Source organism: Megalopta genalis, chromosome 6, assembly GCF_051020955.1.
Source record: "Megalopta genalis isolate 19385.01 chromosome 6, iyMegGena1_principal, whole genome shotgun sequence".
Classification (NCBI taxonomy): Eukaryota; Metazoa; Arthropoda; class Insecta; order Hymenoptera; family Halictidae; genus Megalopta; species Megalopta genalis.
In genome coordinates, this window is record NC_135018.1 from 237,865 (window position 1) to 256,251 (window position 18,387).

The 18,387-nt window shown below is 48.1% G+C and overlaps 1 protein-coding gene across 3 annotated transcripts in view; it reads right to left on the reverse strand.

Moving 5' to 3' along the window:
* LOC117218480 (LON peptidase N-terminal domain and RING finger protein 3) overlaps nt 1-17,463 on the reverse strand; it is a 44,656-nt gene extending 27,193 nt beyond the window's left edge. The window contains exon 1 of one of the 3 annotated variants that reach the window (XR_004489776.2): nt 15,140-17,461. Coding sequence is in view for 2 of the 3 variants with exons in the window: in XM_076523320.1 (XP_076379435.1) it covers nt 15,140-15,710 (571 nt within the window). In the remaining variant the exon portion in view is untranslated. Of the gene's footprint in view, nt 1-15,139 lie in introns of all 3 variants that reach the window. The other 2 variants (XM_076523320.1, XM_033466906.2) reach the window with 2 other exon arrangements.
* Nucleotides 17,464-18,387: the final 924 nt, after the last annotated feature.

The following is an 18,387-nucleotide window of genomic DNA, read 5'->3' on the forward strand; positions in this document are numbered from 1 at the left end:
AGGAACCGCCGATAGTATAAAAAATATCGTTCGAAATATCTTACAATTATATATATATTCTGAAAACGATGAAACCGTTCGTTCGTTTCGTGGTTCGTTCTACGTTCGCATGCGCTGCAAAAACATGGACTGTCGCACACAGTCCGGTTATATGATTCAATAAACCTTTATTTGACCTACGGTTATATAATACTTTCTTCTATCTATACTTATAGCCCGCGTCGACACAATTTTCATGTAACCGTTGGCCGACGAAGATGGGCTTATTTTGACCCGAATTGTTTACGTGACTCGAAGCGTTTCTTACCGCTTCTGAAAAAGCGGTAATTTATTGCAAAAACGCGATTTTTAGATTTTCATGTTTCCACCAATCGTTGTTTTCTCGAATAAGAACCCTTTGGAACCTCGAAATTCAAAATAGTGGAGCCGGTTACTGCGAAATAATGTCTTAATAGATGAAAAGGTAGAACATTTGCTATCTTATTGGATGCTTGCATCGGAAGCTTACGTTAAAGCGTAACGATATTATTGCTTCGACTTAAAACCATAGATATAAATCGTTAAATTTTATTTAGGGTTAAACACGACTCGACTTCTGCGATTGTCCGACCACACGTTAAAATTGAAATACCTTCCGCGTATCCGCAACGCGACGCAAGGACCCGTGTGTTCCGGTTACGTAACAAAAAAACACGCGTGCTCCAGTTCCAGGCTAACCGTGTCAACGAAACGTCACCTCTAATCGCGATTTGTACGCGATATTTCACCGCGCGTTGAATATTCCGCTGACCGGGGGCAGATTAGAAAGTCTCTCGCTTCCTCGAACCGTGCCGCCGAAAAAATCGCTGGCTCTCGTTGCACGTAATTACGCTCTCCAACCTCGATTTTAAATATCGTACTCGATAACGAGTACGCGATTCTCAACAGCGCATCCATATTGCAATTCGAGCCTTTACAGACCAAAGTTTTACCAGCGAACGTCGCGCGACTGTGTGCAAAAGACGTTATAGTTCCTTTGCAAATCGATTACATAGAAAGTTGTACGAAAACGCGATCTAGGCTGGAACGTCCCTTTGGCACACGCGTGTACCCACTTGTTGACCACCGTGTTTCGATCCTTTTGGCTGCGAGCACGACAACGTTGCCCGAAATCTTTCCGCGCTCGTCGCGAAAGCTTCTATCACGGTCCAGTGACTCGAGCGAGAAAACCAAGAGTTTCGAAGATGCGAAATTGTTTGCTGTTTCGAAGCGAGCGTCGATGTTTCGGAAGGAAGCGCCATCGGTGTTCCTTATCCTAAATCCGTGATCATAAAATTCGGCACGAATCTGCGATTTCGATCGAAAAAAGTGCTTCCTGCTCCACGATGCGCGCCGCTACGGCAACGCGACACATTCCCGCGTTGCGACACGTTGCCTCATCGTATCGCCAAAAACCGTGGAAAACTGGGTTAGACGCGGTTCGCTACGGCGCGATGGCGTCACGTGCGCCGGGACGCGTTAAACCGGTGTCCATAGCTGGAAGAAAAAACTTTAACGATCCTTTAGAAGCGCGTTAAAGTCAACCGTGTGTTCGCGCGCAACGGGCTCTACACGGCGAACGCGATCGAACGGACCGAAACGGGGCAGACGAAGAAGAAGAGAAAAAAAGGAAAGATCGAATCGGCGACCGCGATGCCCCAGTTCACGATCCACGAATGAAAATCGCGATCGGCACCGGTTGCTCTATTTGGACAGTTCTCGCCTGCGGGATCGATCGATCGGACGTGGCAGGCGAGCGTGGTCTTTCGAAATCGCAAGTGCTGATCAAACTTGGACGGTTAATTGGTCACCGAGAGAGAACTCGAGTCATCAGGTTTCATTTCTAGTGTTTTAGGTTTCCTCGACGAATGCCCGTTCCACCAATTTCTCTAATTACCAAGGTAGCGATGTTAAGAAATCTCTTTTTCCGTTATACGTTGCACATATCGCATCGGACGGGAGAAATATGCATATTAGGCAACCAAGAAAGTTCGTGCCATTTTAATCGTTTGTTATTCGTTGGTTCGTTATTTTATTACTTGTACGGATCTAAATCGATTATTTCCTTATTTATAAATAGAATTTCAATTGCTTGTTACTTATTCGACGCAACGCGTCGAGGTATAAAATGGAAGATAACTCGTATATTATTGCAAAATACATCGATCGAATATCATAATCGAAAATATTTCTACGTTCACGAATCCCAGCAGCTTCGTACAGATTAAAAATTACAGATTTTGACAGAAGATTGGACAGAAGTATCGAGCAATCTAGCAAAAGACCGGCGGGATTTCGACAAATTGTGATATCGAATTCTCGTGAAAGCGAATCGTTGTACAGGAAACGATTTTTCACGTTTCTACGTTGTTTTAGCATGCGTCGGCGCCCTCTCCAGTTACATTGCCCCATTGTCTGCGAAGCACGCCGAACGACCAGTATTCTTCGCGCGAAGCTTCGCTCGAACGAAGGCTAAATTAGTTGGTATCGCCTTCGAGCTCGTCGAGACGATAGAAGCGTACGAGAGAAGCTTGGAACGAACGGTATAACCGTGGACGATGCGAATCGCGTCGCGTCCCGAAGATTAGCAGAATCGTTGGCGGTCGGTGTTCCTTTCGAAATAACGCGCGCGTCGTTGTTCGGCGCATGAAAGAAGTTGGTCGATTTACCGGATTAAACGATGAATCATGCGTCAACGAGCACATTTTGCGACCCGACACGACGAACGAGTAAGAACTTCGACGGACCCCTTACGTAACGTGATTTTGCGGCGACGAGTGGGCGACACACGTGCACACGCTGTCGAACCGGACGCATCCGAATCCGGTTCGACTTCTATTCGAAGAAATTTTCGAGACGATACCGTGTCGCTCGCCTTTGTCTTTTCCACGTTATCGCGACTATTCGTTCCGGCCGAAGGTTGGTAGATTTATTCGTTCGTCGAAACGTTCGTTGTAACATCGATTACAATAGCGATCAACGCGCGTGAATTTTCGGATAGGAAGCACGGACGTTCGTATTTACAGCAAATGTTAACCCGAATTGTATCTCGGCATGCGTACACATTCCTCGTTGGAGGTTACAATCGAAGCAGAATTCGAGCGGTCGTCGGCTAACAAATGATCCCCCTCGGATATCCGTGTACAAACCACCCGTATGTAACCTATACAATCCACGGCAACGAATCCCTCGACCAACGCGGACCTTCGACCACGAGACGCGATTCAACGTAGAATATCGATTCGCGTGTAGCAGATTCCGCAATCCGAATCGTTGCTACGCGTACGTACATATTACGTAAACGATAGCTCTTCAGCTTTTAAGTTCCAAGCAACAAAGTTACTTTACTAATTCCGATGGATCGTATTTACGAGCGAGATAGCAATATATTTATAACGAAATTCCGTTTACGATGCGAAAGGATTCTTCCTCGAAAAGTTCGGCAGAAAAGCGCGCGTATATAATAATAAACGACAGAAACGGATATCAAGTTGGAGGAAAAGTTATTTCGAATAAATTACGAATGTAACGAAAGAATGCGAAGAAAAGCGATGCGAACGTCCAACCAAGCCAATACACGCTTATTCCAAATAACGCGAAACCAGAGAAGATAGTACGTTATTTGAAACGTATCGCAGAATTTGTAACGTTTCGAATATTTGAATCGGATCGCGCCCCAACCTGGTCTCGTTGCAACGATCGGCGGAGCTTCGGCGTTGAAATTATACCGCGTCCTATCTTCGATCGTCTCGGAATAAATCGGTCCGTTGGAACCGATCTCTCCCACGGCCTGTTTTCCACGCGATCATGGAAAGCGTCGCGCGTCGGTCCCCGTCGATTCGATAAGCTCGCGTCGCTCGGTTGGAGCCGCGGTATCATAAATCCGCAAGAGAGCGTTTCGATTATATAATTACACCGAGCGAAATTAATCCATCGTGGCGCACACGATTCGTGTCAAGGCGAGAGAGTAGCTGCCGCGATGCTTTCCCGATGCTCCCGAGGTGCCGCGTTCGCGAAAGCGTCGAGAAAATTGACGCCACGCGGCCGCAACGCGGCGCTCTGTTCCGGCAATTAGCCGCGAAAGCACCGATCTCGAAGGAGTCCGAGTGCTCGAAACGTCCGGCCAACGCGATACACTCCATCGAAAGGATAACTACGGTGACCGAGAAATAATGACAGGTTCGTCGTCTCATTTTGGCGATACAACGACGCGTTTTACGTAACATTTCTGTTTTTCTCTTATTACACGAGCGATAGTTTGCAACGCATTCGGCGAAACACGTAAATATTTAAACGATACAATTTTGATCGATACGGTTATCGTATCGATCGCGATATTAGACAATTTCTGCGAAACAAAATACAGGCTCGCGAGGGTTGAAAAGGTGGAAAGTAGCCTCGCGACCGATGTCAACGATATTTCCCTCGGCATTGCACCCACTACCACGTTTCTCTGTGACTCATTTTGTTTTCTCAATAAAGTCACGACGCGACGCTAGAAATAGCGTTATGTAAACACGTAGCGCGATGTCGCATACGATATTTCAACGTGCGAATCACACGCCTTCGCGTAACGTCGTGCATCACCCTGGCTCGCGTCGAGCGTGGCCCGACTCTCGTTCAATTTCGCCGATCGCGCGCGTTCGATTATAATTACCGATCGGAGCGCTATCGGCTAGCGGAAAATCGCGTGAAAATCGGCGCGATTCGCCGATATTTCACGAGCGATTCCATTCTACCACGAATTTCAGTGGTCGCGAATCGCGGCGGACAACGCGAGCGATCGAAGGAAAGAGATTCGAGGCTCGATGCATCGTTGAGATTCCATCGCTGGAAGTAGGTCACGACCTCGATTCTGCTCCGATGGTACCCATCCGTCGATCGAAACTCGACCTGTCCTCCTCCCTCTCTCGTGTCGCTGCGATTAAACTGTCTCCGACACACGGTTCTCCATATTTATTTTTATATCGTTTGGGCGCGGTTCGGTGACCGATAAATCTCGAAACAAACGAGGAGAATCGCGGGAGTTGAAAACCGAATTTTGTAAAAGAGTGAAGGGAAAGGGGAAATGTGTACACGCGCGCGCGCACGATAATGCGAAACAATTATTCTCGTAACAACGGATACGGATACGAATACGGTGATAAGAAAATCGATAGACGGTAACGGTGACCCGCGATACGCCCAAGAAAATTATAAACGCGAAAAATCATTTGCATATCGTTGCCACCGCGTTCGAAGCGACAACGATTCGAAATTAGTCTCGTTCGAATCAGGAATTATACGGTTTCCGCGAAAGAAAAATAGTTTGGCGGTGTCGTTTCATGGAGATATATTTTCATTCCGCAGGTAGTCCCGGAACACCGTCTCCGTGCGATTTCAAACTTCTTTCGATCGAACCGGAATAAACTCTGTACGTCGATCCGACGATCGACGCTCCGACGCGAGGGATTAATATTTCTAGATGTGGGAAGACGTTCGCGAAAACCACGAGTCCACGTTTCCAATCGGTCGGCCTCTGGCCGATCGTGGCCCTGACACGATGTCGTTTCCCGTTGCTCTCTTTGCGAATCGCTCGAACACCACGGATGCGTCCTTGGTCCCTGATGCTCTTTAGAATTCACGGCCACGTCCTCCCGCCGCCGGCTTTCCGTTCGAGATAAAGGTAAGAAGGAATAGAGCAAGCGTGCCTAGTTTGGCAGCGATCCATATACGTGCGTCGAACCCGAGAAAGTAGCCGAAGACGAGTCGCGGAAAATTTTCGGCGGGACTTACCGAACGCGTGAGTCGAACGTTTCTGGAAAACACCGTCGCGAGACAACGTATTCTCCGGGTAGCTCCGGTAAATACCGTTGATCGTATCGTTTTAACCGTTTCTATATCGAAGTCGGGCTCAACGTGCGCGCTATTTTCTTTAATATTGAAATCTCGTACGAGATTTATCAACCCTTTGCACCGGAGCAGCGACCCTAAGGCGATATTAAACATCGTGTTGTATCGCGTTTCAAAATAATTTTAAAGAAAGAGATTTTGGTCCTTTTAATTGGATCGTGAACAACGTGTCCCAAAACGACGGTGGAGAGACTTTCTCGGTTATTTGCTAAATATTTTTAAAAATTCTATATCACCCGCTGCCCCCCTCCTCCATTAAGGTACCGATATGCAATTTGTCGATAGAGAAAACTGCTTCCGTAGGACACGTTTCGCGAACAATGTCGGTTAATGCGTGCTCGTGTTTATATTGTGTGTAACAAAGTCCGCGGGAGCGGCGTAATAATCCCTTGGCGCTTATCTCTCTCGTGTACGATAAGAAAGAAAGAAACCATGGGGAACCGAGACGGAGCTTGTACGTATGATAAACGGAACAAGAGACGTTCGATATTGTCGTTATATAACCTCGAATCAACATACCTTTGCGGCATTCTAAAGTTACAAGACTTACCGTAAGACCGATCGTAAAAATCTTTCCCGTTAAGGAATGTACATCCTATCGGAATAAAAGATGAACTTTTAATTCGTATCGCTCGATACGTTTCTTTGCTGGTAACGCATCGACTACCGCGTCGATCGCGTACAGCGAACGATCGTTGACTTTGGGGCAAATCGTATTCGTCGAACTGCTCCGATAATATGCAACGTCGCGGTCGTTAAATTCTTAAATCGTCGAGTCTGTAGCGACATGTTCGTAATACGTTTTATCGCTTAATATGCTTGTAATCGCCGATCGACTCGTACAATACAACGTCCAATCTTAATGGTCTATCTAATCGCGTAGACTATTATAATCGAATAATCATCGGCGCTTCTGTATCCGTATGTATCTGTTCGGTGTACACGTTTCATAAAATCTTATACCACGCTTCTTAAAGTAGCTATAATTATCGAAACGTGCTAGAAAAGCGTTCAGAGATGCGTGCACTTGCGATACGATCGAGCGATTCGAACAACGAACTGCGAATAATCGTTTTAACAACTGTAGGGTGCACGGCGAGTACACCCGATACTAAAAAAACTCCGCGATTACAAAATCTCTCTTGTAAGACCGATCACGCTAAGCGAAGGAATCGATTGGTATCGTTGTTCCTCTAATTAAAGATGAACAGCTGTTTTCATTTTGAAGAACGAATCGAAGCACCGTGAAGCAGTCGTAGTGCTGAATGCGGATATACATGTACCGCCGGGTGTAATTTGTAAAGGCCACGATGTACCGTCGTATTTTTTAATCGCATTCCTTGCTAGAAACATCGATATTAACAGCTGTTACACGTTACAGAATAAAAGTACGTACATATCTTGCACGAATATTACATCGTACACAAATCGACCAAAGCCATTTGTATCTTTTGTTCGTTTCGATCGTCGCGCACGACTACAAAATGTTGCCGAATCAATCGTATGCTGGATTACGTAACTTCGCGATATCGGTACAAGCGAATTAGGTAAAAAGAAATTTTTACTTTTCTATCCCACCCACAGTTTTGATTTTCTCCGAAAAATCGAACGGTACGCGACGATGCTCGATCGATGCACGATCGATGCACGGCTAGCCGCGATCGCGAAAGGAGGAAAACGGTGGAACCAAATTGTCTGGGAACTCGAAGAATGTCTCGCGCCGGGACGCGTTTCCCAAGAGCGCGAGCGCGACCATTGTCTTCCAAGTATTTTCAAATCGCGGTATCCCATTTCTGCAAAATGATCTATAATTACCGTTCGAGTGCAAGCTGTACTTTATATAGCACGTGCATGCGACGCGGCGCGTTCGATGACAGAAGCGAGTGCTGGGAAAACCGTCGGGCTCTCGCAACGCGAAAAACGTGTAATTCCGATGCGTGGGAAATGGGAGATGCTTAGAAATCGCGAAGCAACAAATACTAATCGTTGGGATCTCCTTACGAACGTGCAAGGTACGTATCGGGCAACAGGTGCCAGAAAAATATCTGTACCGAACCTGACATTTTTATACGCGTCGAAGGAAGCTGTACGCGTTTTCGTCGAAAAGATCCACCGTTCGAGCGTCGACGCTTCGTCTATCGGAATCGCCTATCGACAGAATTTTACCGCGGTATGCCAAGAGAAATCCGAACGATCCTTTTCTACACGCTGATCCAAAACGACATTATCGATATAACCCTCTTAGCGTCGATCGAGAGAGTCGCGCGTATTTTGTACTGTAGCGGTGCGTCGATGCGAGCACCTGATATCGCGTTATTCCGCGATATTAACTATCTATCGGGTTGTAAGTCCGACTACGCTGCGCGACGGAATAGGACGATATCGTTGTCCGTTTACTTAAAAATGAACAACTGTTTTACTTGATAGATCGTGAATCGATAGACTGAACGAAACGTAGACTAGAGCGACGAGCGACCTTGAACGATATGGACGAGGTTACGCAGGAATAAAAATGAATGAACTACGGTGGTGGAGAGTTCTCGTTCTTATATGCTTCTCGCCGAGAGAAAACTTCAAGATCATTGGTTCGTCGCGAGGTGGAAAGGGACCTCGGAAGTCCCTGTCGTACCCAGTGCGGAAATGAAGGAAATGTTGCCGACGAGGTGTGCGTTATCCGAAAGTGCAGAAATGACTTTATTGCCGGAAAGAAGACGGCTCGAAAGAATTATAAATTTAGAAACTGCAACGAGAAGGCGATGGCTTTACGAAATTGAAGGCCTAACGAACGCGACACCTTTGTCAATTGCACGTCGTTCGTTGAAGGACCGTCGATTTGCCTCGCTGAACCGAAGGTTCCCCGTAAATAAACTGTTTTTTAGGGATTGAAGAAAGGTGGTCCGTCCCGGAGAAAGTCAGGCGGACACAGCAGGAAAATTCCGTTGCAAGACGGAACAGTGCTTTACGGTTAAATTCGAGCCTCGCTATAAAATTAATAAAATGCATCTATCCGTTTCAAACTTAACGAAGATGCTGCAAAACTTTGTTACGCAAGAGAGCGAATAACCGCTTAGAACGAACAACAATTAGAACCGTGCGGAATCAAGCAAACGCCGACCTGGTAGAATTTATGGAACCGAAACGAAACGAATCGACCGCGTCGAGCGAACAGCGCGACGAAGGAAAGTTTAGCTCGACGCGCTGGTGCAGAGAAGAAATTAAAGTTACCGTAACCGGCTGAAAGACCCAGGTGGACGGCGCAGGTGCAACGGAGCAAAGAAGAGATCAGGGCTACGAGTCTCGCAGATGGCTCGTTCTCGAACTACGCGATTCGTTTTGCTTCTTTATAAATTTAGTTCCTGCGTTGCCGTGGCTTACGTAATTTTCATATTCCAACCGCATCGCGATACAGCGACTTCGATATACGGTCATACGATGCTCTCGGTTCGGCTGTGTCGGACACGCGTTCCGTGTCACGGGAATAAATTCGAATCGCCGTATATCGCGCGCGGCTCGATTCGTTCTACGGAAAATACAGGCTGAAAGCCCCTTTTATAGATAGCGGCACGCTTCTCGCGCGATACGCAACGTTGAAAATAATGTCCGCGTATTGTCGGAAATCTTTGCCACGCGCTCGAACGTCGCGCCGCTTCCAGTCCGTGGCGTACGCGGCGGTAACGGTGGTTGTGTAACTTTCGGAACAATTATATAAATGTATTTCGTTCTAGTTTGGCGAAGATCGACTCGTAAATTGCCGGTTACAATTTCGTGGCTATCGTTACGACCAATAACGTCAAAGGTAAACGCGCCGCTAAATTAGCACGGCTCGCTGCAACATAAATTCCCTCGGATTTCTGTACTCCCTATTTCTGTTCTCGACGCGGGGTAAGGTACACCGAAATCTTGCCTCGCCGGCTCTAACCACGTACCGACGGACGCTCGTCTTTTCTCACGGTGGCGGTCTCCGAGATCGCGGACACCGTCGCATCGTCGCGCCGTCTCTATCGGATACCGTTGCTAAACGATTACCAAGAACAATGACGCGTAGCCGCGATAACACGTAAGCCGTGCTTCGTGACTAATCGTCCTTGCCGGGATCGTCCTCGTTATCTTCGTCATCGGGAGATTACGTTTTACGGCGACGGTTCTACGGCTGGTTCGACCGTTCTTTCGTTGCGCGTTGCGCGTTGCCCATACGACTCGGCCGCGGTCGAGCAAACTGCGTGCAACAATTGAAAAATAGCCGTGACTCTGTTCGCGGAATTTAACCCTCGAACGTATCGACTCGAAACTATCTCCTTGAAAACGAGAAAACTGTAGAGTAGCGGAGCATTTATCGCGGGCCGATCGCGATTAACGCGCCTTTGGTTTGCTTCATATTTATTTATATTTGCTTTTATTTGCTTTATATTATTCGGTTCGTCCGCGCGAACCAGCAACATTCGACCGGCGTTGGTCTCGCTCGCGTGTGAGAAAGCATAATAAGGTGCACGCACCGCGCGTTTGCTCGAATTCGTGCTAGATTTTCCGTGACGGATGCGCGTATACGTGGCGCACACCAGGCAGTGAAGCAAGCCTTTGTGTTCTTGGTACGCGTACCGTGTCTCGTCCAATGGACTGGCGGCTCGAAACAATCTGGTCTCTCTACACTCTACACTCTACACTCTACACTCTCCTCGAACCTCTTTCTCTCCGTCTCTCGCAGCATTATATAAGAACCGCCTCAGACTGGCCGTGAACTTACCGACGTCGTCGTCTTCGTGTTCGTGTTCGAACGTAGCCGCCACCGTCGCCGTCGCCGTCACCGCCTCCCTTGCCTCCCCTTTTACCTCCTCCTTTACCTTCTTCTTTGCCTCGTCCCTTTACACGCGAGGAACCCGTCCCGCGTGCACTTTGCATGCACCAAACTGGGAGAAGGAATGCGATCGATTCGGTTATTCTTTCCAGTAGAATCGAGAGAATCGCTTTACCTGCCGGCTACAGTCTCGTCTTATCTCCTCACTCGGTAACCGGGTCCTCCGGACAACATTCTTTTCACCTTGGATCGCGTTGCGCGCATCTTCGGCCGAATTCGCATTTACGGGAACATCGATTTTCACCCTGTACAATATTCTTCGTTTCCGGTTAAATATTTCAATGTCCGACCAGATCGTCGCTATTTGGCACATTTCCTATCGATATCTGTTTCGAGCCTACGATTTTCTTATCGGAAAACTACCGAAATTGGACGATAAGATTCGATACGCGCTCGTTCGATAACCGGGGTGGTCCCCGCGAGTACCCTAGTAGAAGAGGATAGGGTGTGTAGGAAGAAGTAGAAGTTCTTCACGCTCGATGTTTAACAAAAATGACACTTTATTGCGGCAATAAATGTGAAATAAGTAAAAAAGAAAGTTTATATAATTACATAAAAGTTATATAAAACGGTAACGTAATATAGGAGCTCGTTGTAGGGGTACCCGAGTGTTCAAAGTCATTCGACACGATGGTGGTGCTCGATATGCGACGACAACGAGACGCGAGAACTGCGAATACGTATAATTTGATATAATTATAAGATTCTCGTTTCACCGAATATTGAAAATTGTACGCAGTTCGGATAACAAAACGTTCGGATATTAGGCTATTCCGCGCTTCGTTTGTACTTGGAAAAGTAAATAACGTCGATGCTCGTTCTTCGGTATTGTGCGATCGATGTTACGATATCGATCGAAGACCTTCGCAAATAAATATTAATGTCTAGCAAGATTTAAATCCAACCGCGGTACAGTACGTACAGCGCATCTTATATTGCCGGTCGTTCGCGTTGCCAATCCGCCGTCAAAATATTTTTCAATGGCATTTACTCGGTGATATTTGCACTGCTCGCGCCGCAGTTCCCATGAAGAATGTTTCAACAGAGGTTAGCGACTGGTTGCGTTAATGTGTATGTAGACAGTGAGAATACAGCTTTACAGAAATAGCGATGCTTCTCGGACGTTTACAAAAGAAGACACCGGTGAGCCGCGTTTATTAAATTATCTCGTTGATTAATCGACAGCTGGCGACGATGATTCGATGTTATATAGAGAATCGCTTCTCTCGATTACCTTAGAACGGCTTATGCACCGGTCGAAGTCACCGGGAGATTATACGATTGGATCGGAAATTCAAATAAGTTGTAATCGAGGTTACTTTCGTCGCGTAACGCGACTTTTTTGTTCGATCGATTAACGTTTCGTTTCAAGAACCGACCATTTTCGATCGCATCGCGGACACTTTTAGCATTTTTCGATGTTTCGATACCTCCGTCGTTGAACTCGAACGAACTCGTGTATTTTCAAGAGAATGTACAAATTGTGAATAACGGAACGTTGTTCTCGAGATTAAATTGCGTCGCGAACGCGAGCGACGAAACTCGTGCGTAAAAATATGAATATTTCGATGTGTCGGAGCTCGCGCAAAGTTGTTTGCAACGGAATAACAAATACGTCTCTTTTTTTTCTCTGCCAGAGATGGGTTTTAATCGCTCCGGCTCGAGCGGGGTCTGGTTGACGACCTCGTTGCAGTCGGACGACGAGCACTGGCTCCTTTGTCTGGATTCCCAGACGACGAAACGTCTGCTGGACCCGTTTCTATTTTTTAATCCATGACGCTATGCCGTGATTATCGGATGCCTGGACCTCGCGACGCGTTACGACCTCGAGAACGGAATTCCTCTGCAATGTCGTACTTTCGTCGGAATTCCGCAAAATTTATCGAAGAATTCGCGAACGCTATCGTTTCGACCGTTATTATGTAAGTTCACACGATCGTATGCAATATGTTTTTAACGATTCTCCGATATCCAACTATACGTGTACTATCGACCACAACGGCTTGCGAAAATATAAACGTTCTTCGTTATTTATTGAGCGGGCATTAATTTTTCAATCGGTTACCGATTCACGGTTAAAAGAATATCGTAGTTTTTTCTTCGTTACACGTATATCCGGTTGCGCGCGAGTTTCTTTACGTCGCGATAAAAGATTTGATCTTCGCGTTGCTTGCTCTCGTTGCATCCGTGCTTTGTTATCGAGCCGACGCGATAGTAAAATACAAATAAGATGGTACTATAGCCGCGCGATCGACTTACTAAATTCCTTCTTGGTGAAAGAAAAGCCTTTGGGGCGAGCTGGGTCTAGTTTGTCAGAGATTATTTACGTTAGCCCAGCGGAGGCTGTGTCATATTGACGCAAGCGACAGACGATCGACGACTCTGCAGACTTTGAATTAATTAATACCGCGATGAACGAATCAGGTTCACCGATGGGGAGAAAAAGTTTCGCAGCATCGCGTAAACGAGACAAAATATGTGTATCTTTCTACACGCGATATAAAGTATCATCGACCAACCGCATACCAATTAGCGCAGCGTACGTTATAAAAACGCGAATCATTGCATAAAGCGAATGACACTACGACTAGAATATTCCTACTCACGCTGAATATTTGAATGGAATACCTGTTTTTTCTCTGCACAGGCTAAAAACGGGCGCCTTATCATTCAGGCGGTTCGTTCACAGCGGCTTTGTTCTAAACATATACTCTTTCGTCTATGACCAACGAGATTAAATCGTTCTTATTCGGGATCCGTTTTTCTACCTTTGTAATCGATACATGCAAATTAATTCGATCTTCTGCGGTTCGTAACGTTATCCGGATTCGCTGTTTCGTAATGATCTTTATGTAACTGCATACTTTGTAATCCCTGGCAAGAATTTTAGTAGCTCGAGTGGAGTTTTCTGTTAAACGACTCGCGCGCGTTCGTTTAAATATCGTTTGAAACAGATGAACGACGAAAACAATGATGTAATCGATATTTCGTCGAGCATAACGTTTAATTTCACAACGATCTTCAACATTTTTCCTCCGAATAGAAAGCAGGAGTTTTCCAAGCAGATAAGAATTTTCATTTCAACGATTATTTCGTGTATAAATTTCGTGTCGCACGCTAAATTACACAGACACGTATGTATATTTCAACGTTTTTAGCAGAACGAACGCTTTTATTGGTTCGACCAGCGATGTAAATAGAAATTAAGTCACATTCGAATGCAACATGTACTTGTGTACACTTATGAAATCGGAACAGTCATTCGGTTGCTATAACTACAGAATTTTCGTAGTAAAACATTAAGCGACGCGAAGTCGCTCTATTTATACCCTTCGCGCGAGAAACCAATCGAATAAACTTCACATAATTAAATATCTTTATTTGCTACTTTCCATCTTCCTGTCCGTTATGTTCTCGTCGAATAGAGATGGTAGACATTAAATACAACGTATACGATTCTGATTAAGATTTCCACGACTCTGATATTTACTTTGTCTACGGTACAAAAATAAATAATATCGTAGAAGAACGCGTAAATTTATAGAACAATCGTGTCTCGTCGATGCGGCGAGTGTATACGTTGCGTTATTTTAAGCCGCGCAAAGTTAAAAGCTTATTGCAGCGATAACGGTACGTATAAACGTTATGAAATGAAAAATGAGAATAACATCCATGTTTGGTTCGCACAGACTCTCGTTTAATTAAATTTACTTTATTACGATAATTCGGAAAGCGGTATCTGCGATCGTTCTTTATGGAAACGACTGACCGTGCGTCGTTGATATAGCTTGTTTATATCCGCACGATCCAAGTCTTATCCTGGGTCAAGCACGCGAGGAAAGCCGATCGTTTATGTTGCTGTCGTTCGTTATTTTGATAACTATGCTTTTCTAAAAAAAGAAAAAGCGCATAGCACCGCGATTGGTCGAATCCTATTTTATTCTATCGAGGTATGTATTATGAACCATTCGTAATCGACGCGCCTCCTTCCCTCCAAAAAGTACGACTCGCTTCCACCGATCGGTGCCTGGATATTAATGGTTAACCAGTTACGCGGACCGTGGCTCTCTCGATGCTAGTAAAAATAAAGACAAAGACGAATAGAGAAAATTCCCTAGAGGCTTCTACGAGCCGAACCGAGACACGCCGATTCTTCTTTAATCGGCGCTCCGATATACGCGTAATTCGTTCGAAAGTCCTAGGAAATTCCAAGAAAATTGCCAGCGAAACAGCCGTTCAGACAGCACGTGGTCGATTAAGAAGAGATACCGATGCGCGACTCCGATAGCCTCTCTATGCTAGCATACCGGTAAATTCGCGACTCGCGGTCTCTCCTCCGGCGAGGCCCAAGAGTAATTCCAAAACACACTGACTCACCGAGATGAATCGCCAGGTTGTACCTCTCGAGAGCTTGACCCAAGTGTCCCTCTTTCGCGAAAGCGTCACCCTCGTGCCTTGCCCTGCTGGCCTCCGCCTCGCGGGGCCACCACTTTTCCACAAGCCTCTGCACAAGCACATTGGTCTCACCCACAGCGGCGATCTTCTGTCCGCACACGCGACAGTTTTTGCCAGGTTCCACGCAAGCCTTGCAGCAGGTATGGCCGCAGTTGGTGGTAACCGGCTGACACAAGGTCCCCTCGCAAAAGGGACACGCGAACGACGTCTCGACCTTCCTCCTGGAGCCGGCGATCGTCGTGGCGACGCCTGCCACCTCCTCCAGGAGGGCATTGGCCAGGTGTTTCAGCTTGTCCGCCGGGACGGATCCGACCGCCGAACACCTCGAGTAAACACCGATAGACTCCTTGATCCTCCCGCACTTGGCCAACGAATCCCCGTATCCGACCAGCATATCGAAGCTGGGGCTTTGCTGCTTCAAGCTCCGTTCGTACATTTCGACGGCGAGGCTGTAATTACGAGAAGCGAACGCTTCCTTCGCCAGCTCGGTCATCTCTCCTCGCGAACGCTTCCTCCAGGGACTGTCGGTGCTATCCTACCCCTGACGAACCCCCGGCGCGACGCGTTGTTGATGGTGTCAACGGTTCACGTGCGCGCGCCGGTCGCGGGGTCGGTCGCGCGGCAAAATCCCCTCGACGGGTCTACCAAAACGACGCACATTTTCCTTCCTCGGTCGATCGATCTCGGCGCAACTACACCTTTTCGTTCGAGCTCGAACAAATTCGGGTCGACCCCGTTTCTTCTCGGGTCTCGGCGAAAGGAATAACACTTCACTGCATCCCGACGAGATCGATCTTCGATATCGGATAACGCGGTACGCGCGAGAACCGGAAGCGGCTACCTCGTCGCCGACGATCGAACTCCGTGGATACGCGTTTGACAGCTGGCCGGCCACGCGGTCGAACCATTAAAGAGAAACGGCACGCGGACACCGTGCACGGCACGACGGCGCACTGACGACTGCTGGCTCCCTTGTCACCGCTCGCTCGGGCCACTGTCAGAATCGTAAACCAACCGGACAGCCAGCGAGAGGGGTGGTGGTCGCGACGGTGGTAGAAGTGGTGGCGGCGATGGTGGTGGTGGTGGTGGTGGTGCTGGTGGTGGTGGTGGTGGTGACGGCGTCGTCGTCGACGACGGCGAACGGCGTCGGTGCAACCGTGGTGGCAAGCCAACAGCGACGGCAGCGCCACGCGGCGGTTCATGCACCTCCGACCGACTGTTCGCTGCGTCTACCTCGAGCGACTATCCCGTGATTGCGCGCGGCAAGGCTCGGCTTGGCTCGGCTCGACTTGGCTCGGCACGGCTCGGCCCGGCTCAGCTCGACTCGAGCCGCATCGATGCTACACGGTTCTACGTTCCGCGTAGGCGTTCGCGAAGGTGTACGGCCACACCCCCACCGCAAACCGTTAACCGAAGCGTCATCCCGGTACCGTGTAAATCCTGCCTCGATGCCACATCGTCTCCGACTTGCAGCATAGCGTTCCGAAACCACCGCTTCTTCCCCAAAATTGTCCCCTCGCCGCAGGATCACGCCGTTCGATTTCGTTTTCCGTGAAATTTGCGAGAGCGTGACGGGTTGCTGTTACGGAATGCTCGCGATCCACGGTTCGAGATCGACCGATCTTGGGTGAGGATTATCATCCCCCGGTATCAACAGGCTCCGTCGAGGCGCGTTCCAATGGTACGGCAGTCGCTGTTATCGAACGGCATCGCGTCGCGTCCCGTTGTCGGCTGCTAACCCGCTCCTCCTCCTCGGTGAAAGCGGCGGAACGGTGGCACGGCGGGTCGGATCGGGTCGTGTCGGGTCGGGTCGGGTCGGGTCGAGTCGAGTCGAGTCGAAGCGGCCTTGAAATAAAAACGAAGCAGCAACGCCGGAAAGCGTCGCGCGTAAAGTTCCACGAAAATTACGGTAAAGAAGTTGGCGCGTGCCAAGCGAGGGCAGAAGCGGGGCGGAGAGAATCGTTTAACCAGGACACTTGTTGTTGCTCGTCGTTGTCTCGATCGTGGTCGGCCGGTCCGCGTTCCCCGTACGGTCGATGCGGCAAGGTGGTACTCCTTTTCTGTGAATCACGGCGCGGAACACACTGTTGGCCGCCTTATGGGAACTCGCGGATCGAGCGGCGAGATGCGCGCGACCTTAACGCGGGGAGCTTACATAAAGAGTGTCGCGTCGGTGCACAAAACGTGGCGGGAGCGAGCGGAGTTTCGATTGGATCAATTATTCCACGGGCGAGCCTCGGCTCTCCGGGCTCTAGGAATCTTACTGAGCATGAGCAGTAACGTTGCTCGGTCTACGCCGTGGTATTCGGCTTTACCCGGCTGCTAGACAGGGCCTGCGTGCGCTGCTCCCCACGATGCACCTCCCGTGCGTGAGCTGGTGCATGCACCGATGCGACGCACCACGCAGACGCGCTCGAAACGCACTCCGTGTACGCCGTCTACGTTCGGCTCGCGTAACGCAGTCGATGCACTCTCGCACGCACGCCCCGACGCGTACGCGCATCGTTGGCGGTGTACCCGTTCTTTCGTGCTGCGTATTATTGTCTAGAAAGGACGCGTTACGACGAACAACACCGGAGAGAGGCGCGAATCTGGCGACGCGACGCCTAATTATGAATCGACTTTGTCACTTTTCACGATAACGTTCCAAATATTTTGCTATCCGGTCACACGGTAGAACTCCGTTTCTATAGACAGCTGCGAGACAAAATATTTATATATACCGTATGAAACGCAGCATCGTAGAAAGTACAAAAAGTGATTTACGATATTACGACATTTATGTCCTCGCTTGTGGCATAATACGGAGCGCAACGGTTTCGCGTACAACGTGTTCATCTTCGTCGGCATTATCGGTAAACGTTTCGAACGTCGTTTCAACGTTGCGGTCCGATCCATCGTTCCACGGATACGAGACGCCCAACGGTCACGATTAAATATCGAACCGCATTCGCGCGTCTCACCGAATCTCGTTGTCGTTGCGCGAAATCCATGTAATGGCTGACAGCACGTGGTAATGTATCGCGATCTAGATTTGTCATTGTTCGAGCAACGAAACGTTGCGACACGGCACTCGTTGCCACATTCTTTACACGAATTACGTGTAATAGTAACGAGGTGTGGTAACATAACATAACTTACATGGAACGCACGTTCGCATGTAAGATTTA